The following is a 25636-nucleotide window of genomic DNA, read 5'->3' as shown; positions in this document are numbered from 1 at the left end:
AGATCTAAGTCCAGTCCCTAGGAAACTCCCAACCTTAAAGCAAAGTGTATTGATACACACTTGGAATTCTGGGCTAGACATAAAGGTGGTATAACCTAATCAGCAAGTCCAGGTCCCAGTAAGAAACTTTCTCAAAAAACATGGACAAATCCTGCAGCAATAATAACCGAAGGTTGTCCTCCAGCCTCCACAAGAATGTGCACATGCATTCATGTTTACACGCAGGAATGTACACGACACAAAGCAAAGTGTAGCTGTGCACACTGGTAAGGTCAGCACTGGGGAGGCAGAGACAGGCAGGTCTTAGGACTCATTGACCAGCCAGCCTAGTGTACCTGAGTTTCCCAAGTTCTGATAAATGGTCCAGTTGTGTATCTATAAAATAAAGAACAGTGGGTTAACTGATTTTCAATCTGAATTTATCATACTAGATTACCCCAGCTGATGGAAGTAGTGCGATCCAACTATGAAGCAATGATTGATCGTGCTCATGGAGGCCCTAACTTTATGATGCATTCTGGGATCTCTCAAGCCTCAGAATATGATGACCCTCCAGGCCTGAGGGAGAAGGCAGAGTATCTTCTGAGGGAATGGGTGAATCTATACCATTCAGCAGCAGCTGGCCGTGACAGTACCAAAGCTTTCTCTGCGTTTGTTGGACAGGTAGAGCTTTTGGAAAGAAAGGTGCTTTTTATTCAACATAAGTAGGGTGTGATAACTCCAATATTAAAGTTCAGTATTGTATACCTGTGGTCAGAATTATCTCCATATTCATGCAAACAAAAATATCACGACCGTACTCTGTTAAATTAATATGGCCTTTGTGTATTTCCTCACTATTGATCATAGCTACTGTAAATACAGCATTCCTACTCCTTTAGTCCTATTTATCCCATTCTAGTTGTCATAGCTACAATGTGTGGTGGGTTAGAAAATGAATAATGAGCTACAAAATATTATTTTACTAATAGTCACCAGGGATGGATTTTGAGCCAATACATTAAAATTTTAGAATATCGTGTGTGTGTCTGTCTGTCTGTCTCTATCTCACTCTCACTCTCTCTGTGGGTATGGTTTTACGAGACAGAGTTTCTGTGTGTAACCTTGGCTATCCTAGAACTTACTCTGTAGAGCAGGATAGCTTTGAACTTACAGAGATCCCCCTGCTTCTGCCTCCCAAGTGCTGGGATTAAAGGCCTGTGCCACCACACCCAGCTAGCACATTTTAAAAACAAGATACAACAAATCCCTATTTAGTCATAGAGTTTTTATTATTTTTTTCTAATATATTTATTGAATCTGATGCAAATTGAAGTTTGAAAGTGTTGGAAATGGAGCTGCTTTCTAAAAATCAGGCTTATCAATTGTCTTAATAAGAGACAGACAACTAAGGCAACTCTTAGAAATTAAAGCAGTTAATTGGGAGCTTGCTTACAGATGTTGGAGTATGGTGGCATGCATGGCACTGGTGGAGCAGTAGCTGAGAGAGACATCCTGGGCCTGGCATAGACTTTTGAAATGGGAGCAGCAGTGCCATCCTGCAACACTGTCTCAAAAAAAAAAAAAAAAAAAAAGAGCCCACCCCTAGTGACACACCTCCTCCAACAAGGCCAAACCTCTAATCCTTCTCAAATAGTACTAAGCATCCAAATATATGAGTCCATGGCGAATTAAGTGGTTTTGGTGGGCTGGAGAGATGACTAGGCAGTTCAGAGCACATACTTTGTACTGTTCTTGCAGAGGACTGAAATTTAGTTCCTTGTGCTGACATTGGGTAGCTAACTCCAGCTCCAGGGACACGTCACATCTCTGGTCTTGTCAGACATCTGCACTCATGTGCACACATCTGCACCATTGAACAGAAGTGCACACCAACAAGCATGCGTGAGCACTCAAACATAATAAAAGTAAATATTTAAAAAAATAAGCAGTTTACAGAGTAAACTGGAAAAAAATAGTCATGGTCCATTTTGTATTCTGTTTTTGTTCATTACTGGCTGTTTTCAGTGATGTGGGAACAAAGAGGAGGAATTAGTTTCCTAGAACTTGTCAGGAAAAGTACTTTCTTGAACTGGCCTTAGAATTTCTTTAATAAAACTATACAATATTATTCAGTAAACTATAACACTTGACTTTTTTTTTTGTTTCCTCAAATTGAAACCAAAAGTTGGTTGTTTGCCAAAGAAAGATTAATTAGTTCTGTTTTTAAATACCTGACAATTAAGTGAACTTGTTAAGAATTGAATTCACTTTTCACCATGAATGAGACTAGTAAACTATGTCATGTAAATTTTTTCGCTAAAAGAATCCAGGAAATTCTAAAACATAGGTCCATTGAAAAGCTGTCATCTTATGTTTATAGTTTGATTTCTCATTCCATTGGAAGAAATTCAAATGCGTGGGAGTTTGTGGCATTGCTGTGTCGTGGTTATGGATGTGGTTCTTGTCTAGCTTCTCGTTTGCTGTCACCTGTTTCTCTTGGGGAGATGCTGCAGTAGACCTTCTGGGGAATTTCTTTTTACTTCTTGTGCTTTTCCATGCACATGTTCTTTCTTTCACTGCAAAGTTTTCACATTTCAGTGTGGAATAAGATCCTTTTGTTGGCCTCCCGTCTTGGCTTGGGTACATTGTTTTTATAATTCAACCTGTTTAGCTGTTCTGTTGTTTATCAAGATAATAGTTTAAGATTTTCAAGATGACCTTATAGGACACTCCTGCCCCCCAATTGGGTCTTAGATTGTTTAGTAAGCACTCACCCCATAGTTCTGCTGCTTCAACGTTACTTCCCCTGTTGCTTTCTTTTTCTTTTTTAAATTTTATTTATTTATTTATTTATTGAGACAGTGTTGCTATGTAGCCCTGCCTGATCTGAAACTCGCCTTTTCCAGTAATTATAACAGTATAAAAGATCATTACATTTAAATAACATAATTTTGAGTATTTATTCAATAAATTAATGATTTCTCTGCAGATGGCTGGAGTTTCAAAAGCTTTGCCACTGGTTAAATAAGAGGCGGGTGTCTGAGAAGTGTTACTATGTGAAGTTAAATGTACAAGCAACTGAGTCTCCCTGGGAGAACAATATATTAACACCTTGAGAGTTTCTAAAAGTTAGCTTTATTTATATAATTTTCCAGATTATTTGTAGATACCCTCTTGTTCAAGCTTAACGGTATCTCTTTGTTCAGTCTTCTCCATGAATTAAAACTGGAAAGAACTCTGCCATGGCTCCTTAATAATAGGGGAGTCATTTTTCTGATGGCATCTTTTGACAGAGTAAGAATTAGAAGTGGAAATAAGCTAGCGTGTGGCTGTTTGAGAGCTGACATGTAAAGTGATTATTTTGAGTGTAGACTCACCGCACTGGTTGCTTGTTCCCACTGCAGATGCACCAACAAGGAATACTTAAGACCGATGACCTCATAACAAGGTTTTTTCGTCTTTGCACTGAAATGTGTGTTGAAATCAGTTACCGTGCTCAAGCGGAGCAGCAGCACAATCCTGCTGCCAATCCCACCATGATCCGAGCCAAGTGCTATCACAACCTCGATGCCTTTGTCCGCCTCATTGCACTGTTGGTGAAGCACTCTGGGGAGGCCACCAACACTGTCACAAAGATCAATCTGCTGAACAAGGTCTGTCTGGAGTCCTTTCTTGACCCTTAGATTTTTGTGTTCTTTTTTTCTGCTCCATTGTATTGTGTGTCGTTCCCCCACCCCACCCCCAGACACACACACACAGAAACACCACACACCCTTTGTTATTGTTTGAGACAGGGTCTCACTGTGTAACCCTGGCTGGCTGTCATTATGTAGACAAGGCTGGCCTCAAACTTCAGTCTCCCTGCCTCTGCCTTCCAAGTGTTGTGATTAAGGGGCATGCATCATCACCCCCAGCCCCCAAAACCTTTTGTAGTATCTTTTTTCCATCCAAAAATGAAATATAGGATAATAATATCCACCATAGTTAAGAGAAAATAGTGTTTAACAGAATTAAAAAGTGAGAGAATCATAATGTATTTTGGTGTGTTGGTGCTTTGATGATGATGGTGATGATCCCATGAGGAGCAGGTATGTGGCATCTTCCCACCCCCAATTGTGTCTGGATGGCGAGACCAGTGCCAGGAGTGACATTTATTACTGACCTGATTTGTACAGTGGGATTCTTAAAAAGTTGAATATTAAACTAGTGCAAGAATGGGTAAACCTTGACCGTAGATTGTGCTCTTGGAGAAATACAAGTAGGTCCCCCCCCCCCCCCCCCCCACACACACACTGATCGGTGTGCATACTGAGTGGAATGCAGACCTACTTCATGTCAAGAGAAGGTGAAAACCATTTTCTCCTTGTTGACATTAAGTCACATTAGAAGATTTAACATTGTTGGATTTCAATATGATGAAATGAGAGAGACATCCAGGTTTCTATAGCTTTAGAAAAATCAGTGGCATTTGTGGAGAATATAGAAGTTTTCAATATTGGTCCAATGATAATCAAATTCAAAGTCAAACAAATGTCCCTTTGACTGCCAGCATAGAAATTTGTGTTCAAGTAGCATGTATCTTTTCCTTCATTGTTGATAGAGTGCAGGGTAAGCTTGTCCTTTGGTGCAGTCTTGTAAGTATTTGGAAGATTGGTTGAGGCCAGAACATCACAAAATGAAGCTTGCAAGTTCAAAGTCTACTTTTGGGCATCTTAGTGAGACCTTGTCGCAAAAGTAAAGAAAAGCCTGAAGATAGCACTCAAGTGATAGAATACTTACCTAGTGTTTGTGAGGGCCTAGGTTCAATTCAAGAATACAAGAAAGATAAAAGAGTTATGATTTAGCTGGCGGTGGTGACACCCACCTTTAATCCCATCACTTGGGAGGCAGAGGCAGGCAGATTTCTGTGTGTTTGAGGGCAGCCTGATCTACACAGTGAGTTCCAAGACAGCCAGGAACACACAGAGAAACCCTGTCTCGAAAAACCAACCTAAATAAATAAGTAAAATTAAAAATCATAAATTGAAAGCACCAGGTGGTTTATGTCTGTGACTGATGAGCTATAATCTGTGTATTCTGTCTAGGTTCTCGGTATAGTAGTGGGAGTTCTCCTACAGGATCATGATGTGCGGCAGAGTGAATTTCAGCAGCTTCCCTACCATAGGATTTTTATTATGCTGCTGTTGGAGCTCAATGCACCTGAGCATGTGTTGGAAACCATTAATTTCCAGACTCTTACAGCTTTCTGGTGAGTGGTGGGTTAGTAGAGATTTCCATTTATTGTTGTTTGACAGTGTCTTAGAACTCAGATTGCCCTCCAGAGTTCCTATGCTGCTGAGGCTGGAATTACAGGCATGTGCCCCCACACTCAACTTGATTGTTAGTCTTTGTTTTTTGATGGTGGTTCTCACTAGGTAGCACAGGCTGTGCAGTGTGCCTTGCTAAGATTTAAGGACTATTTATTGGTTTAGTGTAGTAAAAATCAGGTAGAACATTGGTATGTTTGGGAACAAATTGGTTTTTTGTAAAGTAACTTGCATGTTGTCTACATTCATGTGTTTACTATATTTAAGTTTGAGCTTCTGAAATTTTTCTTTCAGCAATACATTCCACATCTTAAGGCCTACCAAAGCTCCTGGCTTTGTATATGCTTGGCTTGAATTGATCTCCCATCGGATCTTTATTGCAAGAATGTTGGCTCATACGCCACAGCAGAAGGTGTGGCTGCAGTTTATCTCCTACAGATGAAGCCTGTAACTACCTGGGGCTTACTAGCACTGTTTGTGTCGATTTCTATTAGTTACTTAGTAGTAGTTTAATTTTTCCAAGTGTGTTACTTGGTAATTATTAAATGTCCCGTCACAGCATGTAAAGAGGCATATCAAGTACTTGACTACATCTAAAGGCTTTCTTGGGTGACCAGATATACTTCTCTAGCTTTGTTATGAACCGTCTCTTTTGGTCTCTTACTGCTTTGCATTGTTAACAATACTTAATATGAGAAGTTTCTCATTTTGCAATTAAATGGCAAAAGAGTACTACATATAGTACCTTCATTTGGCCCTTGAGACCAGAAGGAAATGTAACTACTATGTGTTGAAGTAAACTGGGCAAGAAAGTAAAATAATGACTTAATGAACTTGGTTTTGTCCTGTGATTTCCATGTGCAAACCAAGGCACACAGATACATGCATGGTGTGCACACAAGAAGATGAAATATAATTGGTATGGTTGGGACATACATAGTAAGCAGGCCACTTTTGGCTGAAAGTATAGAATTGATGCTGTAAATTCAGCAAGGTTATTTACTAGGAGTTGGGAATAAGAAAAGAAATAGTTGAGATCCAGAACTTGAAAGAAGGAATTATAGAAACCAGCCTGCAGTTGATTTGGTATTTTATCTGAAATTAAATTTTCTCAAGGTGGTCTCCTTTCTCTTAGTTAGGTTTTTGTTTTGTTTTGTTTGTTTGTTTGTTTGTTTGTTTGTTTGTTTTTTGAGACAGGGCTTCTCTGTGTAGTTTTGGTGCCTGTCCTGGATCTTGCTCTGTAGACCAGGCTGGCCTCGAACTCACAGAGATTCGCCTGACTGCCTCCCAAGTGCTGGGATTAAAGGCGTGTGCCTCCACAGCCCGACTCTCTTAGTTTTCTTGCAGGCACAAAGATAAATACGGCCCACAGTCTCTGGGATCCTCTTATTCCAGAAAACATCATCCATTACCTTAATACTTAGTCTTTTTATTTTGTTGAATGTTTGTGTTCCTGTGTATGAGAGTTACAGACATGTGTTCCCCACCACACTGAGCTAATACTGTGAGAGGTCCTGACACATCAGTGTTCTCCATTTAACACAGTGTAGTGACTTGGGCAACTTTTTGGTAGCTGAACAACTTCTACATGTCACTACAACTCATATACGTTTCTTTCTTTTAGGGGTGGCCTATGTATGCACAGCTGTTGATTGATTTATTCAAGTATTTAGCGCCTTTCCTTAGAAATGTGGAACTCACTAAACCTATGCAAATCCTCTACAAGGTAATTTTTTTATTTACAAATAACTGAATTTTTTTTTTAATGTGGTCTGTCGTTATTAAGCTTTTACAGAACACAGGATGCTCAGAGGCCCTGTGTAAGGATACTCCAGTGTTAGAAGTGCCTCTCTCAGTTTAGGGTTTTGGTGGAAAGTTGGTTTTCCCCCATCCTTTATATAAATCTCCTCTGCTTCCCCCCACCCCCCCAACCAGTTTAACAATTGGTACAGTCTCACTGGGAATTTAACTTTTATTTCCTTAATGTTTTTTTTTTATGTTTGTTTTTTTTTAACATTTTTCCTTAGATTTATTGTATGACTTTTGCCTGCATACATGCATGTATATGCAGCACGTGTGTTACTGGGGCTCTAGGAGTGCAGAAGAGGGTGTTGGAGCCCCTGGCTCCAACAGGTTGTGAGCCGCCGTGTGGGTGCTGGGAATCAAACCCTGGTCCTCTGCGAGAGCAGCAGGTGTTCTTAACTGCTGAGCTATCTCTCCAGAGATGCTTATTTCTTGAGGCAGAGCCTCATTATTTAGCCCTAGTTTCCCTAAAACTTAGAGATCCTCCTGTCTCTCGTGCTGGAATTAAAGGCATGTACCACCTGATGACTTTAATGATTTCTTAATGAGATTTTCGTGTATGAATGTACCCTTTCTGTGATGTTCCTTCCAGTAGTTTGCCCGTGTTCCCCTGGGATTGTTCGCATTTTGGAGTTTTAATTGCTTTTCTGTGGCACTGGGGATCAAACTTAGGGCCTTCTTACATATAGTAGGCTATCTCAGGTTGCTAAGGAGTTCTTGCCACCTGTGTATCAGAATTGTTGAATTTCCTAAACTTCTCAAGAACTAGCAAAAGCTAGCTTTGACCTCACCCCATTTTCAGTTGATGTATGTCCCGTCCCCACTCCCTTTAAACTTTGCTAGATTTTGTTCTCTTTCTAGCTTCTGAGGATAGATGCTGCATCATTGTATTGTTTTTGTGCAGAATATATTGTTGCACTTTATTTAAGGCTCCAGCTCCCAAAGCTAATTTTTCTTTTCGAGACAGGGTTTCTCTGTGTAACTTTGCGCCTTTCCTGGAACTCGCTTTGTAGACCAGGCTGGCCTCGAACTCACAGAGATCCGCCTGCCTCTGCCTCCCGAGTGCTGGGATTAAAGGCGTGCGCCACCACCGCCCGGCCTCAAAGCTAATTTTTCATGGTTTCAGCTTCTACTTGTAATTATTTTTATAATCTTAACTATATTTGTTGATTAAAGCCTATAGATTTTTTGTATGTTTGTTTATGTTACTAACATGCACTTTTGGCATTTTTGACCTGAGTTAAAATTCATGATAGAGGAAAAAATACTGCTTTCTTAGTGTGGAACATTTTTCCTTTTTATGTAGGGTACTCTAAGAGTGCTGCTAGTTCTTTTGCATGATTTCCCAGAGTTCCTTTGTGATTACCATTATGGGTTCTGTGATGTGATCCCTCCTAATTGTATCCAGTTAAGAAATTTGATCCTGAGTGCCTTCCCAAGAAATATGAGGCTCCCAGACCCATTCACTCCTAATCTGAAGGTAAAGTTTTAACATGTTTTGCTTTTTTTTCTTTTCAATTTTAGTTCTAATCTATGTATATGTGTGTGTGAGAGTTTATGTGTACCATGTGCATGTCTATAGAGGCCCGGAAGTGGACCCCTTGAAGTAGAGTCAGAGATTGTGAGCTGCCATGTAGGTAATGGGAACTGAAATTAGGTCCTCTGCAAGAAAAGCAGTGTTCTTAACCACTGGGCTATCTTTGCAGCTCCTAAAGGAAGGGTGTGGGTTTTTTTGTTTTGGGGTTTTTTTTTTTTTTTTATTTTTTTTTTTTGGTTTTTCGAGACAGGGTTTCTCTGTGTAGCTTTTGCGCCTTTCCTGGAACTCACTTGGTAGCCCAGGCTGGCCTCGAACTCACAGAGATCCGCCTGGCTCTGCCTCCCAAGTGCTGGGATTAAAGGCGTGCGCTGCCACCACCCGGCTTTTTTTTTATTTTTTATTTTAATATTTCAGCCCTTTCTCTGATCAGCCTGTTTAAAATCACTGTATTTAATGCCCCCCTCTCCAACACATGTGGGCTTTAGGTAATGCTTCTGTTAGGGTAGCTAATTGTTATTAGTCTTGATGGGTGTGATATTATCCCTGAACATTGGTTCATACTATTTTTCTGCTTACTGACTCTCATAATTTTGACATTAAATTGAGGTATAATTATTGGACCCCAGACTAAATGTTGGGCAATTGCTGGTCCCTTGCTGCGTAATTGAAGAACAAACTAGTCTTTGCAGTGTCTATAGTTTACAGGTTTCAATGTGCATGTGTTTAAGTTGTTTTAAGGAAAGAAACCACTTAAAAATCATACGACCATTAACATAAATACTAGCTTTTTTTTTTCAATTATAACCATTTTTAAGTTCATAATTCAGTGGCATGAATTCAAGATATTAATTACACTCATGATATTCACTAATTACATTCATGATATTCATTACATTTGTGGTATTCGTTGATTACATCTGCAGTATTCATGCAATAACTATATTTTATGATATTAATTACATTAATTTATTGATTTATTACATTCATGATATTATGTCCTGATACTACTGTCCGTTTGTAGGGCTTTTCCATCACATAAACCAGAAACTCTGTACTTAGGAAATCATTGCTCTATTTTTCTTTCTTCTCCATCTTGAGATAACATCTAATCTTTCTGTCTCTATGAATTTGTATATTCTATATAGTTCATGTAATACAATTCTATAGTATTTGTCATTTTTTACATGTGAAAACATTTTATGTATAACTGAAGGAGAAATAATACACAAATAGCGTGAACATAAAATAGGTTATAATTCAAGAGTCCAGGGTTATTTGAAACTGGAAAATATTTTCTCTGTAGAAAGTAGTAAAAACGATAACATTTCCCAATAAGCCCTTTTAAGTCAAATAATAGCTGAATTATACATATAAATATTGATTAGATTCTGGGATACAGAAGAAACCTATCTTCATCTGTTCAGAGAGCTATGTTTTACTTAAGTTGTGTGAGATTCCTATTCATCTTCTCCTTCACTGTTTGATTTATGGCAGACATTTTTCTGTAAGCTAATCCATAATCTAAAAAGATTTTAGCCTCCCCTCCTGAAAGTACAGCCAGCATATTCTTTCATCAGCTTGATACGATACAAATTCTTATCCTAATAGTGAAATGTTTCACTAAACCTTGCCCAGTGATTGGGCAAAACCAAAACTTATTATAAGCCACAGTCAGTCATCTAGGTTCCCCCCTGCTAGGTAGCCTCCCTGGATCTGTGGGTTGCAGTCTGATTGTCCTTTGCTTTATAGCTAGAAATATTAGCCTTTTTAATTTGCTCTCAGCTCTTTTTTAAGCCCCTTTCAAGTACATCTTAAAAAGCATATAACATTCTCTTATTTGGCTGGGGCTTCTTTTGGTGGCTGGAATTCTTGGTGGTGAGTTGTGGAGTCTCCTTCTGTACTGATTAGAAATCTTAGTTTGGAAGAAATTCATTAATAGTGCAAATTAGACCTTCACAGAAATATTCTTTAATTTCTTTCCTAATAATGAGAAATGTCTAACATGTAATAGTCACAGTCTGCTTGTGTGTGTGTATAGTTTTAGAAAGCTGTCCTAACACTTCTGCTTTGGTATGATTTGTTAACTTCTGTGCTTGATTCTGATTCTTGATATTTAACAGGTGGACATGTTGAGTGAAATTAACATTGCACCTCGAATCCTCACCAATTTCACTGGAGTGATGCCACCTCAGTTCAAAAAAGATTTGGATTCATATCTTAAAACTCGATCTCCTGTCACTTTTCTGTCGGATCTTCGCAGTAACCTACAGGTTAATTAGTTTGACTTAAGTTCTCTGCTGAGTCTTCTGTACAGGGCACTTTGTGTGCACTGTCTATTGTATATCTCATTTTTGCAGTTAGTATTTCCAACCTGATTTATACATTTAGAAACATGGTTGAATTTGGATGCGGAATGCACACCTGTTTCTTTGGTACTGAGGAAACTGAGGCAGAGAGATCACGAGTTTTGTGGCCAACCCGAACTACAGTGGCAAGACCTTATCCCCAGAAATACACCCACCCCCATATACACACCAAAACATTGTCATACCTGTTCATTGGGTGAGCTTAACTGGGTTATATACTTTGCTAATGTTTTATCATTGACCCAGTTATAGATGAGACTACTAGGGAAAGGACATTACTAAATAAAGGGATTGCAGTTAAATTTGCTTTATAGAGTGACTTGAAGTGTTATTGGCTTTCCAGTGTTAGCACACTATGCAACAACTTCTTTTTCCAAATGTATATAATTGAGGTTATGCTTGTTTTGAATGGATAAATCTTATTTTGTAGCTATATCGTGTGAAAAGTGATAGTATTTGGTTTCCCAAAGGAACTCACATTTGCTGGTTGAATCACTCTTAGGGCAGCTGTACATTTGTACAGCTCACAATGCTGAGCAGATTTCTTTTATTTAAATCACAAAAAATATCAAGAATGCATCCCTTCTAGAGAGCCTTAAGAAGGATTGAGAAATAGTAGCGCACGCCTTTAATCTCAGCACTGGGAGGCAGAGGCAGGTGGATCTCTTAGTTCGAGCCCAGCCAGAGCTACATTGTGAGATCCTGTCTGTGGAAAAAAGAAAACTAGTCAGTTCTCTGGTAAAGTTTCCTCTTTTGCCTGTTTAGGTATCTAACGAGCCTGGCAATCGCTACAACCTCCAGCTTATCAATGCACTGGTGCTCTATGTAGGGACTCAGGCCATCGCACACATCCACAACAAGGGCAGCACGCCATCAATGAGCACCATCACCCACTCAGCACACATGGACATCTTCCAGAATCTGGCTGTGGACTTGGACACTGAGGGTGAGTGAAGTTGGCCAGTTTACATTGTCAGGTCTCTGTACTTTGCCACAGATGAAAATCACAAGAATCCAGAACATTTCTTTAAGCCACACTGATGAATGCTCTTTTCATAAAATGTGAAGAAAATTGCCCCAAATCTCTCCTATGTCAGTAAATATGTTGGTATGTCTGATTGCAGTAAAATGTGTAAAAATAAATGTTTTTAGTAGCCTACGACAGAGGCTCATACTACATTGTTTATTTATTAGCCTGTCTTTTCTATCATTTATTATGTCTACTTGCCAGGGAGCAGAACATGTTATTAAATGTATAAGAAAGTGAAGGACTAGAACTTCCTGTTACTGTAGGAAGTGTACGATATAAATCACAGTGGTTGAGCTTCATTTCTTTTGGTGGTCAATGTTTAGTTATCCCCAGCTTAGGTGCTTACTAAGCTCTGCTCATTTTGTTGTCTTTCAAATTCATGACATCTTTGTCATTGTTAGTGCATTCATGTATGTATATAGATATATATTCTTCCCCCCTCCCCCCTTTTTTGGGAGAGTGAACCATGTCAATTTATTGGCATAGTCAGTGTATTAACAAGACAGGTAGTTTTGTCCCCAGGAGGTGAGTTTGATAGTTTGGTATCAGTCTGCTGTAACATGTCTTCATCTTGAGGACTTAGCAGTCCATTCTTCAGTCAGGGTTGAGTAGTACTCCTTCACTTTCACCGCTTGATGCTGCTGCTTTTGTACAGTTTTTTATGCTCACTGCTTGCTTTTGCACAGATCTAGGACAACTGGACGTAGCGGAGTCCAGCCTTTTGTCAGTGTGCCACCATGGTGTCATGAGTGGGGCGGTTCACGCAGAACCACTGGGTTACTTCAGACTACATAGGTAGTCTTAAATATTTATCACCTGCTGAGTCTGTATAATGTTACCTGTGTGTGTTTTCAGGGCTGACCATTTGGTTTTGGAGAAACTGCTCCTCCCTAGGAAGACAATTTCTCCCACTCTCAGCCTTCCTTTGTTGCCTGTAGTTGTTTGTGTAGGACTGAGGGCTCCTGGACTTTCCCTGTCCACTGTGGCATGTCTGTTGCTGTTGTCCTTGGTCAGGTCGTGTTTAGGCAGTTGGTGAGACTTTGAGTGTAGTTCCTGACATTCCTAGGAAGCACGATCTCACAGCAAACTCTCTGATCCTTTGGCTCTTACAGTCTCTCCACCTCCTTCTTGTTCAGTGTCTCCTGGCTCTAGGCGTGGAGTACTCTGTAGATGCAGCCATTGCTTTCACAACTCAGCATTTTGACTGGTTGTGAATGCTTCTGTTGCAAAGATAAGTTTCCTTGATGAAGGGTTAGAATTAGACTTACTGTGGGTATGTGGACAACTATTTCAGATATTTAGAGTGTAATTAGGGATTGTGCTGGTTTAGTGCAGTAGTGTTGTAGCTTCTCCTCCAAGATCCATGACTTCACTAGCCCTGGGTACTTGGCTAGGTTTCCAGTACCGGGCATGGTTACCCTTGTTGAGTGGGTCTTAAGTTCAATGGAAGAGCTGTTGGTTACCACCAAGGTGTTTGTACCACTCCTGCACCTTTAGGGATATCTATCGTTCCATGCTGGTCACTGGTGTGGTTCATAGGCATCACAGCTGGGTAGGACTGCTGGGTTCCTCCCTCTGGAAGCTTGCATGATGCCTTCTGGTACCTTGAAAGCTAGTCTTCAGGGAAGAGGCATTCAGGTCAGTTCCAGGATCAGAGATCTCAGGGCCCAGTGTTGGAAGTGCATGCATGGTGTCTTCAGCAAAAGGTGGGGGAACTTAACCTTTGATCTCTGGGGCCAACCAAAGGCAATATAGCAACAGCCTATGTTTTGGAAGTCTCTTGGATAACACTGACCAACAACTCAAGGGCGTTTCATTCTGGTGTTGAGGTTTTTTTGATTAGGTGGTTTTTGGTGTCAACCTCCGATGAGAAAATTTCATTAAACTATATTAAACATAGATTTATGTGTATTACAGTTTTTTAAAAAAAAGAAATAGTTAATAGTATGGTTCCTTATGACTTTTTCAGGCATCCCTTGCTTTTATTCTTTCCCCAATTACTCCAGGATGTGTACTCACATCTGAAGATTTGGAACCAAGATCCTGCAGTGAGAGAAAGAGAACATGAGATGTTTGTCATTGCTCACCTCAGATCATTTCACCTGCAGAGTTCATGATTCTGTCTTTGGCTCTGGGGTGCATTGTCAGCCTGAATAAGTGGTCCGTAGTGTAAATGTGCATTCCCATTATTGTTTCCAGTTCTTAGTTAGGAATAGAGCAGCAGTGAACATGGCTGAGCAAGTGCTGGGAATAGGATGTTGTGGGTTTGGGGCATATGCCAAGGAGTGGTAGAGTTGGGCCATACGACCGATTTATTTTTACAGTGTACTTTAGGACTGTTACTTTTAACTTTGCTACATATCCTGAAAGGATAACTATTTGATATATAGATTGGTATTGTACTTACCTATTTTCAGAAGATATTTGAGCATAAAAGCAAAGTTTAACAATCAAATTTTGTTACATCCTTTGGTGTTTAAGGGTCCTTGTGATAGCTGTACAAACAAGATAATCAAATCCGGATAAGAGATCTATTGCCATCTGTACATGGTGGAAGATTCTGGATTTGATACTCCCTTCCCCCATTATTCTACCAATATACCATTGCTTTTCAAAGTATGAGGATCTTTAGGGGCAAGCCCCTGAAGATAAGGGCTTTGAGGCCAGGACTCTTTCCATCATAGGAAGACATTTCTTTCATTGTGCTTGCTTCAAAGTAAACACAGCAATTTTCCAAGTGCTAGATGAGATAGTGTTTTATCTGACAGGAGGTGAAACAGCACAGAACTAGGTCTCCACTGTTGAGACATTAAAGGAGCCCTGTAGAATAAAGAACAGTGGCCTTCACTTACGGTTTTTTTTTTTTTTTTTTTTTTTTTGCTTGTATTGATGTCTGCCTACATGTGTATCTGTGAAGTATTGGATCCCCTGGAATTACAGACAGTTGTGAGCTGAGAATTGGTTGCTGGGAACTGAACCCAGGTCCTCTAGGAGAGCAGCCAGTGCTCTTAACCTCTGAGCCATCATCTCTCTGGCCCCTTAAGATTTTTAGTAAAATGTTTCTATTAACATGTAGGTTAAACACAATCTTTAAAAAAAAAAAACAACAACAACAACACAACCAATATGTAAGAATTTTGCTAATTCATAACATGGAAAGTATTTCAAATAAAACCCATTGAAGCAAAAAACAGTGGGATCCAGAAAACCACTAGTAAATCACAGAGTTAGAATAACCTTCACAGATTTGCATGTCATCCTTGCACAAGGGCCATGCTAATTCTCTATCTGTGTTGTTAAAAGTGAGCGCCCTTATGTACCAGTCCCCTCAGAAACAAGCCTTTGTCTCCCATATTGGCTTTCAGAGTGAGCCCTAAACCCAGTCTCCTCAATCCTTAGGCCGGTATCTCTTCTTAAACGCCATCGCAAACCAGCTGCGGTACCCCAACAGCCACACCCACTACTTCAGCTGCACCATGCTGTACCTGTTTGCTGAGGCAAACACCGAGGCAATCCAGGAACAGATCACAAGGTGAGAGAGAGATTTATTGTCAAGATGCCTTAGAAGGGCCCTTCTCCCGTTCTCTGAATGGAGTTCCGTGCATTCCCAGTTTAGCTATCTTATACTAACCACGTCTGCGGAATTACAAAACAAGTTGATATTGACAGTAGTTTGTTTTGCAATGCTGGGGAATAGTTTACAGTAAAAGCAACATACTTGTTTCTTGGTGGTGGCAGTGGCAACAGCATTTGTATCCAGAATCTTGAATAACACAGACTTCTTTGTATGTACCCTGTTTCCTGTTTAAATATGTATAGGATTGGAAATTGGTACATAGTACTTCACTAAGTACACATACCTTAAAGACTTTAATTTACACCAGGTGTGGTGGCGCATGCCTTTAATCCCAGCACTGAGGAGGCAGAGGCAGGTGGATTGCTGAGTTCAAGGACAGCCAGGGCTACACAGAGAAACCCTCTTGGGAGGGGAAAAAAGAAAAAGAAAAAAAAAAAAACCTTTTAATTTACCTATTCACCTGACTAAATACTGGTGCTGCTCAGGGTTCTCATAAACATCTGAACTGTGTTTATTGCATGCTTGGATGACGATGTACCATTTTGCTTGTAATTAGGTCTAAATCTTTGCCCCCAGGAAACAAAATGAGAACAAAGCATTGCAACTAGCGGGTCACAGTAGATGATGTTTAAGCCAGCACTTGCAGCCACATAGGAAGAATTCCACCCATTTACATATGCTAGTATTGTTAAAAAATCCAAGTGGATTAATAAAGAGGCAGTGGAGGTATAGTTGTGAATGTTTCTCTGTGTATTAACTAACCCTTCTCCCTTTTTAGGGTTCTCTTGGAACGGTTGATTGTAAATAGGCCGCATCCTTGGGGTCTTCTTATCACCTTCATTGAGCTGATTAAAAACCCAGCATTTAAGTTCTGGAACCATGAGTTTGTACACTGTGCCCCAGAGATTGAAAAGTGAGTTGAAAATGATTTAAGTACCTAGCGGGGTGACAGAAAAGAATGCTTCTAATTTGGGTCTATGAGTTAAAGGGCAGTTACAGCTGATGCTCATTAGCTATCTTAGGCCTACATTGTGAAGTAAATTTGTCCTTGTCTTCACTTTCCAGGTTGTTCCAGTCTGTTGCACAGTGCTGCATGGGACAGAAGCAGGCTCAGCAAGTGATGGAAGGGACTGGTGCCAGTTAGATGAACTGTATAGCCCTCGATGAGGCATCGGCCTTGGTCCCACTGAACCAAGTTGATAAACTGAAGAGTCCTTTCAGCTCCTCCTGACTTTCCCAGCCCTTTGGTTCTTGGGTGTCTGCCTCATCAATTGCTGGGGTTGGCCTCCTGTCTGTATGGGCAAGTTCCAAAGTTTAAATGCATTTTTTTTTTTTGACTCTTGGCCAAAATTTAGAAGATGCTGTGAATATCATTTTGAACTTGTGTAAATATATGAAAGAGAAAACTTTTTGTCTGAACTTCTTGGGTTTGTGCCGAGTGTGTCTAAGGAAAATACATAAACTGGTACCTTGCAGTAGAGGCCGTGATGGCATGCTCTTGTCTTGAGCGTAACATGTCCTCTTGACATTTGTGGCATTCCACAAATTCATGCAACACTTTAAAGTTACTAAAAAAATGTAGGCATGCAAGACTCAAATAGCCTGAGAACACAGGAAGGTCCACAGTTGAGATCCATGAGATTTGCTTGCCTTTTCTTCCTCCAAAGCTGGCTGCAGGGAAAACTGAACCTGCTTTTTGGTCCTGAGGGACATTACATGAAGAGGAAACCATTTCTGGCCAGGGGTGCCCATCACCATGCTTAGGCTGTAGCCTTGTTAAATAACAAGAGTCCAAAGGACCAATACAGTTGGTTCTTCTAAGGATCTTAAATGTTCCGAGAGCAGCCAGGTCCATGTTATATTTCGTAGCCTTTGTAGTTCCTGGGCCCTAACTCAGCTTTCTTGTGTGTGAAGACAGTAAACATTAAAGTCATAGCATGCATAGGAGTCCACTGTGCCTTTCTCAGGGGCAGCAGCAGTGCTGGTGAGGAAGAAAAGTGGATAGCCCAGTCTCCTGGAAACAATCCCTTCTTAATGAATGACTGAGTTTTCCCATTACTACTTACAGGTTTTTTGTGGTTTTTTTTTTTTTTTTTTGTTTGTTTGTTTGTTTGTTTGTTTGTTTTTTTTTTGAGTCAAGGTCCTACTACTATGTAGACCAAATTATCCATTTCCGGCCTCCACTTCCTGGAAGCTGGGATTACTGGTATACTACAACCATGCCAAAGCAAGGGTATTTCTGCTTCAACAGGAGGAAGCTGTTGGAGCAAGAAAATCTGTGTGGTTAAACTGAATTCAAAAAACTCTTCGGGAGTTTTTTTGGTATGAATAGGTAGTATTTGAAACAATTCCACTTATAATTTACCTTGCCAAATGAAGCTGGGATACCCTTCATGTCCTTGAAAGGTGACCTGAGAACCAACTTTAGACTACTGATCAGATGCAAAGTGCAGCAGCAGAGCCCCGTTAGGCTAAGTTCTCTACAGGAAATGGACTTCAAAAAGGTCGGACTTCTCAAAGTCTAGCTCGGTCCATATTTATTAAATTCTACTAAAAACCTGAAGACATTAGTAAAAATAGAATGTTCTTAACAGTTGGCAGATTCCCAACCTGCTAATCTCAATCTTAAAATGTCAACAACTCTTGCCTTAGATTAAAACCTATCCTTGAGCTACTTTTCTTTTGATACTGCCTAATAGCAAAAGTCCCAAATTTCCCTCCTTTCCAAGCAAAACATGATCTTAAAAGATTCTCACTGCTGGTCATCCAGGGCACCTGCTAACTTGTGAGTTCCAACAACCGATGTAAGATCATCTTCTGGCCATAGCGGACTTGTAAGGCTTGCTGTTCCCGCCAGCTGAGCTTGGCATAGACCTCCTTATTACTAAGTAAATCTTGCTCGGTTTGTAAGTCCGTGGCATAAGTCTCTAGGGTCAACAGAACACTGTCTCGAAGAAGCCGTCTCCATGATACTTGGAGCTTGGGGATATTTGTGATTGTCAGACTGTCCTCTTCCCTTTCTTCTTCTCCCTGTCCAGCCTGGTTTTTATATTCTCTGAACTCCTCAGCAGGCATGCACAGTACCTAGAAGGAACATAGGGCTCTTTAGTTAGGATGTACCACTATCCGTGAGCTTCATGACAGATTACCCTTGTCTTTAGTTTGGCTTTATTTTAAATGCCAGCATCCCATACCCTGTCAGCCCTGCACCTTAAGTGTGGTGGCTAGCTCCTCTTGAGTCAACACCTCCTCACGACCAATCACAAAGGCTCCCTCTTCCCCTACCATCTCCAGTTTGCACAGGAAATCCCAGCGTTCACACAAGAGCAGCCTTTCAGCTTCATCCTTTGTTCCTGTGAGGTAATGGATGAAAGTGAGTGGACAGAACTCCACAAGCCAAGTGCTGTCCGCAAAGGTATTGTGGAACCTGGGCTGGGCAGACGCACCCTGGAGTGCAGCATCTCGGACAGTCACCATCTGAATATCGGCTGTATCATCTGTGTTGTCAGGATAGGGCTCAGCAAAACCGTACATATGAATCAGCTGCCAGTTAGCCATCTGCCCATAGGTGTTGAAAATCTCATGACCTTTAGCAATGGGCTGAAGAGCTACCATCCGGAGATAATCCTGGGATAAAAGGGAAAAGCTGGGGCCACACCTTACACCCCACCAGCCTATAAAGATTATTTCCCTCTTGGAAGAGCCTATTGGACCGTGGGCTGAGACCACATACCCACTGTCTACTGTTAAGTCCCGTATTATAGAAGGGGGTGAAACCTCAGTGTATCAAGTGCATCTATGCATAGTTATCTGCACTTAAGTCACTACCTTTTAAAAAAATGTTAAGGTCAGGCCTGGTGATGCACACCCAGTGCTCACGAGGTAATCACTTGAGGTCCAGGTTAGCCAGGGCTACATAGTTTAAAAAAAGAAAAAGTTAAACTTCATGTCAAAATAGTAGGAATAGCCGGGCGGTGGTGGCGCACGCCTTTAATCCCAGCACTCGGGAGGCAGAGGCAGGCGGATCTCTGAGTTCGAGGCCAGCCTGGGCTACCAAGCGAGTTCCAGGAAAGGCGCAAAGCTACACAGAGAAACCCTGTCTCGAAAAACCAAAAAAAAAAAAAAAAATAGTATAAGTGAGAGTCCTATCTGCTGACATCTGGGGGACAAGGTTTTAATGTATAAACTAAAAATGGCTGGAAGTTAGTGGACTTGGAACCTTCAATCCTGCCTCAGCCTCATCAGACTACAGGTAGAAACCACCAGGCCCAGATCATTTGCTAATTTTTTATCATATACACTTGTGTCTTCTCATAGTTTTCCATACAGAACCAGGACTAAAGTAGAGTCTCAGTATACCTCTGGCCCAGGAACATTCCACCTCTTGAAAAGTACTGAACTATTGCTGTTCCACGACGCTGTCCACAGGGCCTGAGGTGACATGGCAGAGCAGGCAGGTTTTTGTTTTGTTTTTGGTAGCTTTAAGGTGTGTCCACGCCGTCTTATTGTAACTTGATACCAAAAGTACACGGGGGAGTAATCTCACCTACTCATTTTCACAGTGCGTAGGGAAACGGCGCCCAGCCCAGTGATTTGCCTCCCAGTGCACATAACTAGGCATAGGGTTCACTCACTGCAGAGTACTCGAGATTGGCATTGTGATTGGCTGTGTGGTTTAGTATGTCTGCTGCAGGCACCATCAAGGGGGAATTCGGCTCCTTTTCATCATCCTCTTCCTCCAGTGGTTCCTGAAAGCTGCCACAGAGAAAACTTAATTAAGGCCCGGTCTTGGGTGAGGGGCCTACCTGGAGTTCACTGTTCTTCCCCACCTTCCCTGCAATATGTTCTAAAGATGAGGGTCTGCTCCTCCAGGCTGTAATCACTGACCTATAAGCCATTACAATGCCCACGAGCTGGCGATAGAGTTCCAGAGAGCGAACAGTGGGGCTGAAGAGATCGGAGTGAGCCTCCATGAAGGGCAGGACGATGGAATAGTACTCGCTGCGGATGTTCACCAAATCCTTCTCCACGGCCTCCGGGACACCTGTACCCTTGAGGAGGCGCAGCCGCTCCTCCTCCGGCCTGCAAGGACAACCCACCCAGCGCCCTTCACAACCTGCCGCTCTGATCCAGCAGATACCCAGTCCCCTCAGCAAAATGGTTGAAACAGGTTCTCCCCTGCCCTTCCCTTAGCTCTCACCAAAACATGGGATGCTCCAAACACCCCAGCTCTGGCCAGAGCGCGAAGTAGGGGCTCCAGGGTGAGGCTGGGGCCTGCAGCTCGTGGAGCAGCGCCAGCAGCAGCGGCACCCACCCGGACAGGCTCTGCAGCGCGCCTCGCTCTAGGGAAGACACCGGAGAAGTCGCCCGGGCGCGACTCGGCAGCCAGCCTCGGAGCCAGCCAGCCCTCTGCCCCTTACCCACCTCGCTCCAGCAGGCCGCCGATGGAGCAGGTGTCGGGGGACAGAAGCGCCGAGCGCGGCACTGCGAACAGCAGCTCCCCCGGCTGCACGCTCTCCCGCGCCACCATGCCATAGCCGGCCACCGTGCCCTGCCGGCTCACCGCCACCTTGGGACTCAGCTCCAGCCCCACTCCCGCGCACCAGCGCAGGAAGCCGGCCACCGCGTCGCCGTCGGGCTCGCCACCGCTGGGCCCCGCCGCCAGCGGGGAGAAGCAAGTGGCGTGGCCGCGCCCGGGATCCGGGGGCGTCAGGGGCGCGCCGGCGACTCTCGGGACCCGGCAGGGCGCGGGGAGGGGCGGCCCGTCGCCTGTCCGCGCGCGCTTGGCCGGAGCCGCCATGCCGGGAGGGTGGCGCCGCGTCCTCCCTGCGCTTCCGGCGTCGCTGGACGCGAGCGGACGGGGCGGAGCTCGGGTCCCGCACCCACGCCGCGCCTCCCGCCTCTCGTCTCCCTCCCGCCCGCCCCCCTCCCTCCCTCCCTCCCTCCGCGCTGCGACGGGGCGGAGCTCGGGTCCCGCCTCCCTCCCTCCCTCCCTCCCTCCGCGCAGCGGCTCCGGCGTGGCCTCCAGAGGCTTCAGACACCGCGCGAGCACACAGGCGAGTTCTGTGCTGCCTCCACCCTAGTTCTGGGCGCGTCCCCGAGAGCAGGGTGCAGGAACCAAATCCGGTTTCTTCCTGGGGTCTTAGCTGCTGAGCGGTAGGGACCGACCCCTTGTTAGCGACAGGCATCTCTCTCACTGACTTCCGTTCGATTAGACAGTTTGCACGTGGGTTTGAAGTGGCCTGAAGGTTCTCTACATCTGATGGACCCCCCCCCCCATCCACAGTTGCTAATTTACTCTTGTTTTTCATCTTCTGACAGCTATTTTAAAGCCTGATACATTGGAAGGAGTCACTATCAGGCGAATGAATGATGGAACAAATGATTGAACGTGGAGAAGTTGGCAGTGTAATTCCAGTACTTGGGAGGCTGAGACAGGATTACTGGGAGTTCCTGTCCAGCCTAGGCTAGAGTGAGACTGTGTCTCAAAGCAACAAAAACCAAGCAAAACGTGGTGTGCCCTTGCTTTGAAGAGGCCTGCCTGGCTAAGCTATTTGCTCAGCTGTGACACTGAGAAGTAGCGTCAGGATCGGTAAAAATCATGTCTCGATCAGGGTAATATAGCCTCAAGGCAGAACCTTGCCCATCATGTGTGACCACCCTGGTTCAATCCCTATCACTCCTAAAGGAAAAACAAAAAGCTATGCAGGGTGGCCTACATAATCCCAACACCCAGGAAGCTGAAGCAGGATTTCTGAGTGTTCAAGACCAGCCTGGGGCACAGAATGCGACCATGCCAACCCTCACGCCCCCCTCCCCAATGTATGTAATAGGCACTGAAGGTATAGAGATACACAGAAACAATTACTATCCTCCACCCATGGGAGCTCGAGGTAACCTAAACAGTTTCCATGTGATAGCAAACACCACACTCACTCTTTAGTCTTAAGTTCTTTATTAGTTTTTCGGCACAGTTAACTTTCTACATCAACAAGGGTTTTTGTTTTACATTTTGTCGTCTCAAAATCTCTTTTATCAGCCACTGGAATACACAAAATTAGGCTCTTAATTTTGTACAGAGAGGAAAGTAGTGAACTCCATCGAAAGTTCCCCTTGACCAAGAGGAGACAACCACCAATGGGGAAACCACACACAGGAGGACCTGATATACATATATATATATAATTATAGGTATTTATATATAGATATCTTAGAACACAGCAAAAAGATGTCCAATACTCGAAGTGCTATCTACAGTGAGGGATTAATTCTACCAGCTTTAAACAGTCACATTCAGTATTCACGGAAGCACGTGAGTGAACAGAACTGGGGACAGAATACACTCCACTGGACTGAGCAGTCTAGAAATGGCTTACAATTACAGAAGGGGGGGCACAGATACAGGGGTGTAGTGTCCTCAGCGCAGAACACCCACACCGTAACACCCTCCCCCATACACACACAGCTCTTCTCTTTTTTTTAAGTGCTTTATTCCCCGTTTGGGGGTGACAATGTGTGAAACCAGTGACCAGGCTGAAAGAGTAGCTCTGTTTTCTGGGCTGCGAGTCTACCTGGTGAGAAGGTGTTCAGGAAGACAGCTTAGCTGTGTGCTCCAGAGGGCTAGGGTGCATCAAGAGCCTTTGGCCACTACACCTTTGTTCACATCAAGGACCCGCCGCCGCCGCCGCCCATCTCCCACCCCAGGACCAAGCAAGCTCCAGCCCCTCCAGCAGGCAGAAGTCGTGCACGGTGTCTTTCTGTCTTGGACCAGACCTCTCAAACAAGCTCACTTCTCCAGTGATGTCTGTGTCACACTGGCCCAAGCTGACCAGGGCACTGTCACAAACACTCTGGGTGGAATCTGGGACAAGAGGGGTCTGCAGGACTCAAGTACCTTCCAACTGCCAAAGGGATCATGAAGTTCTCGGGGGCTACACGCAGCAATCTTAACCTTTTCCCTCTGCCACCAGGGGTAGGAGACCACGTGACCTTTGCCTCAGGGTGGGACCTGGGCCTGGGGTGGTAGAGTATGGGGGTTCCTGCCCTCAGAGTTCTCCATATGCTGTCTCCATAGCTCTGCCTGGCTTAGCCTTACAGCACCTGTCCTGCCCACAGAGCACCAGGAAAACGGCTGGCTGCTGAGAGCGCCCTCTCGTGGTTTCCATCCTTACGACTGTGACCTCTACTATCAGAATAGGTGTGCTTGGTGCAAAGGTTAAAAGGAAGGGGACCCTCTGAGGTTCAGGGCTCTCCATTGGTCTGACTCCCTCTCACATCAGAGCCTAAGCACGCACAGCACCCACCATCTTCAAACCCCACGCCGTCTTCACATCTGCCAGGCCCAGGGGGTGGGCCATATTCTTTCTTCAATACCGTATCCTATATTCTGGCCCCACCCCAGGGCCACGGTGAGCAGATGAGAGGAGCCATAGCAACTAGTGAACACGTTGAGTGAAATGGGAGTAGATGAGGCGAGCCCCTCACGCCAGCCAAGACTTTTCTGCTGTACTAAGGTGGATCCCTTCAATTTTCAAATAAAAGAGAAGTAACCCCATTTCCTCCACTTCACTCTCACAAAAATAAACTAAACGGAAGATGAGCCAGTGCGGAGACGGCAGTGGGACCTGGGGACAGGTAAGCAGGCGTCTTGGGCAGGACGAGGGCTTCAGCAGGATACCTCCATGGTGTGGTTGACCTGGCCCATCCCCTCACTGCTCTCTGAGTGGGTGCAGGGCTGCGGGCGGCTGCCATCCACAGAACTGGCGCTGGTGAGGGATGCCGTGCGTGAGCGCGCAAGGCGGGTCATGCTTGCTGAGGGCACTGTGGACAAAGACAAAGGGTCCTGAGGACAGGCACAGTGGGTACCAGCAGGCAGGAAAAGGGCAATGCAAGCAAAGCGGCCAGTGAGACCCAGTCCTGCCACAACACAGAGGCCCATCCCAAGCCAGGGTGCTGGTACTGGTTCCGTCGCCAGGCTGAGGCATGCAGTGCCAGCAACAGTGAGCAGGCCAAATGGGCTGCAGCCAGCAGGGTCCTAGGTCCCAACAGCTACCCAGAGCTATGGCCAGGGTAGGGCAGGTGTTGATTAGGCACTCTGAACTGGGATAGGAAGACACTGTGTGGCCAACTAGACCTTTATCCAGAGAGTGACCGGGTAGGAGGCAGGATTGCTTCTGTGAAGGACACAAAACAGCCACAAACTACCCCGAATCTTGCTTCTACTCCTGGAGGCTGGGCCAGGGACAGACGTGATGCCTGCCAAGGCCAACCTAGTGCTTCTAACTCCCAAAGTTTTGGCAGCCCCACAGCCCACGGCAACCTAAAAACAAGACAACCGCTCTGAGACCAGCCAGCATCAGGTTCCCACATGGGACAGAGCCCGCAGGAGACAGGGTCTGCAGAGGAGCAGGGAGCCACCGGGGCTTTGAGCTGAGCATTACAGAAGATTCCAAACCACGGCAAGACAGAGTGTGGCTGCAGCACCGCGGGGGAGCAGGGGTGGGGGGTGGGGGGACTAGGCAGGGTGTCCATGCATCAGGAGAGGGGCCACGGGGCTACCTGCTCCTCCACTCAGCCTTCGGTCCTTCAAGTGTGCAACTAAGAGAGAAGACAGCCAGAGAGGGCGAGGGGAGGGGAGACACAGAACACGGTGAAGATCGGCCAGGCCAAGGGCATCGAGATGGGCCAAGAGGAGACACACCGGCAAAAGAGTGAGGGAGGACCGACCAGGGCAGGGCTGAGGCTCGGAGAGCCCGCTGCTGCTGCTGCAGCCCATCCAAACGACAGCTCGTGGAAGCCACACGCCAGTCTCGGGGTTCTCACCTCTCCCTCTTCTCCAGCCCAGGCTGGGGCTTCAGGCCCACGGAGGCCACGTCCTAGACCCAGTGTCCTCACGGCTCTACCAGACCTCAGTCTTGCACGTAAAGGGGGGAGGAGGCTGTACAATCTTCCCAAGCCCCTCTGACTCCTGGGACACCTGGGTACTCCTCCTGAAGCCCAGGGACACACTCTAGTGCCTACGGGTGTTGCTCCTTC

The 25636-nt window shown here is 44.2% G+C and overlaps 3 protein-coding genes across 12 annotated transcripts in view; 1 reads left to right on the top strand and 2 right to left on the bottom strand.

Annotated features, from left to right (window-relative positions):
• Positions 1-17020, top strand: part of Cnot1 (CCR4-NOT transcription complex subunit 1) — an 85161-nt gene extending 68141 nt beyond the window's left edge. For 4 of the 7 annotated variants that reach the window (XM_059264626.1, XM_059264624.1, XM_059264625.1 and 1 more), the window contains exons 39-49: positions 432-684; positions 3387-3635; positions 5067-5230; positions 5583-5700; positions 6913-7014; positions 8398-8571; positions 10749-10898; positions 11760-11940; positions 15424-15556; positions 16380-16514; positions 16667-17020. In XM_059264626.1, coding sequence (XP_059120609.1) covers positions 432-684; positions 3387-3635; positions 5067-5230; positions 5583-5700; positions 6913-7014; positions 8398-8571; positions 10749-10898; positions 11760-11940; positions 15424-15556; positions 16380-16514; positions 16667-16745 — 1738 coding nt within the window. In that variant the 3' untranslated portion in view covers positions 16746-17020. The remainder of the gene's footprint in view (positions 1-431; positions 685-3386; positions 3636-5066; positions 5231-5582; positions 5701-6912; positions 7015-8397; positions 8572-10748; positions 10899-11759; positions 11941-15423; positions 15557-16379; positions 16515-16666) is intronic. The other 3 variants (XM_059264628.1, XM_059264629.1, XM_059264627.1) reach the window with 1 other exon arrangement.
• A 732-nt stretch (positions 17021-17752) lies between these two features.
• Positions 17753-21401, bottom strand: Setd6 (SET domain containing 6, protein lysine methyltransferase). Of its 2 annotated transcripts, XM_059262714.1 has the most exons (7): positions 21026-21401; positions 20802-20943; positions 20489-20683; positions 20236-20356; positions 19048-19228; positions 18812-18954; positions 17753-18685 (listed from the first exon to the last, which is right to left on the bottom strand). In XM_059262714.1, exons 1-7 carry the CDS (start codon positions 21399-21401, stop codon positions 18380-18382), a joined length of 1464 nt encoding a protein of 487 aa, XP_059118697.1. In that variant the 3' UTR covers positions 17753-18379. The 2 variants fall into 2 exon arrangements, with proteins under 2 accessions (XP_059118697.1, XP_059118696.1); XM_059262713.1 differs by having other exon boundaries at positions 17756-18685; positions 18887-18954; positions 20802-21234.
• Positions 21402-23540: 2139 nt separating this feature from the next.
• Ndrg4 (NDRG family member 4) overlaps positions 23541-25636 on the bottom strand; it is a 36105-nt gene continuing 34009 nt past the window's right edge. For 2 of the 3 annotated variants that reach the window (XM_059264619.1, XM_059264620.1), the window contains 2 exons: positions 25160-25198; positions 23541-24421 (listed from right to left, as the gene is read on the bottom strand). In XM_059264619.1, coding sequence (XP_059120602.1) covers positions 24267-24421; positions 25160-25198 — 194 coding nt within the window. In that variant the 3' untranslated portion in view covers positions 23541-24266. The remainder of the gene's footprint in view (positions 24422-25159; positions 25199-25636) is intronic. The other variant, XM_059264622.1, reaches the window with a different exon arrangement.

The sequence above is a fragment of the Peromyscus eremicus genome, chromosome 5 (genome assembly GCF_949786415.1).
Source record: "Peromyscus eremicus chromosome 5, PerEre_H2_v1, whole genome shotgun sequence".
Taxonomy (NCBI): domain Eukaryota; kingdom Metazoa; phylum Chordata; class Mammalia; order Rodentia; family Cricetidae; genus Peromyscus; species Peromyscus eremicus.
The sequence above is the reverse complement of the archived record's forward strand: the minus strand, read 5'-3'. Positions and strand labels throughout refer to the sequence as shown.

Bases quoted from the DNA above. Each gene is read 5' to 3' on its own strand.
- Setd6 (XM_059262714.1), bottom strand. From the start codon at position 21,401: ATGGCGGCTCCGGCCAAGCGCGCGCGGACAGGCGACGGGCCGCCCCTC. The intron at 20,357-20,488 runs GTCAGTGATTAC...TCTCTGTGGCAG, and splicing joins GGCATTGTAATGGCTTATAG to CTTTCAGGAACCACTGGAGG. The intron at 18,955-19,047 runs GTGCGTCTGCCC...ATTACCTCACAG, and splicing joins CCGAGATGCTGCACTCCAGG to GAACAAAGGATGAAGCTGAA.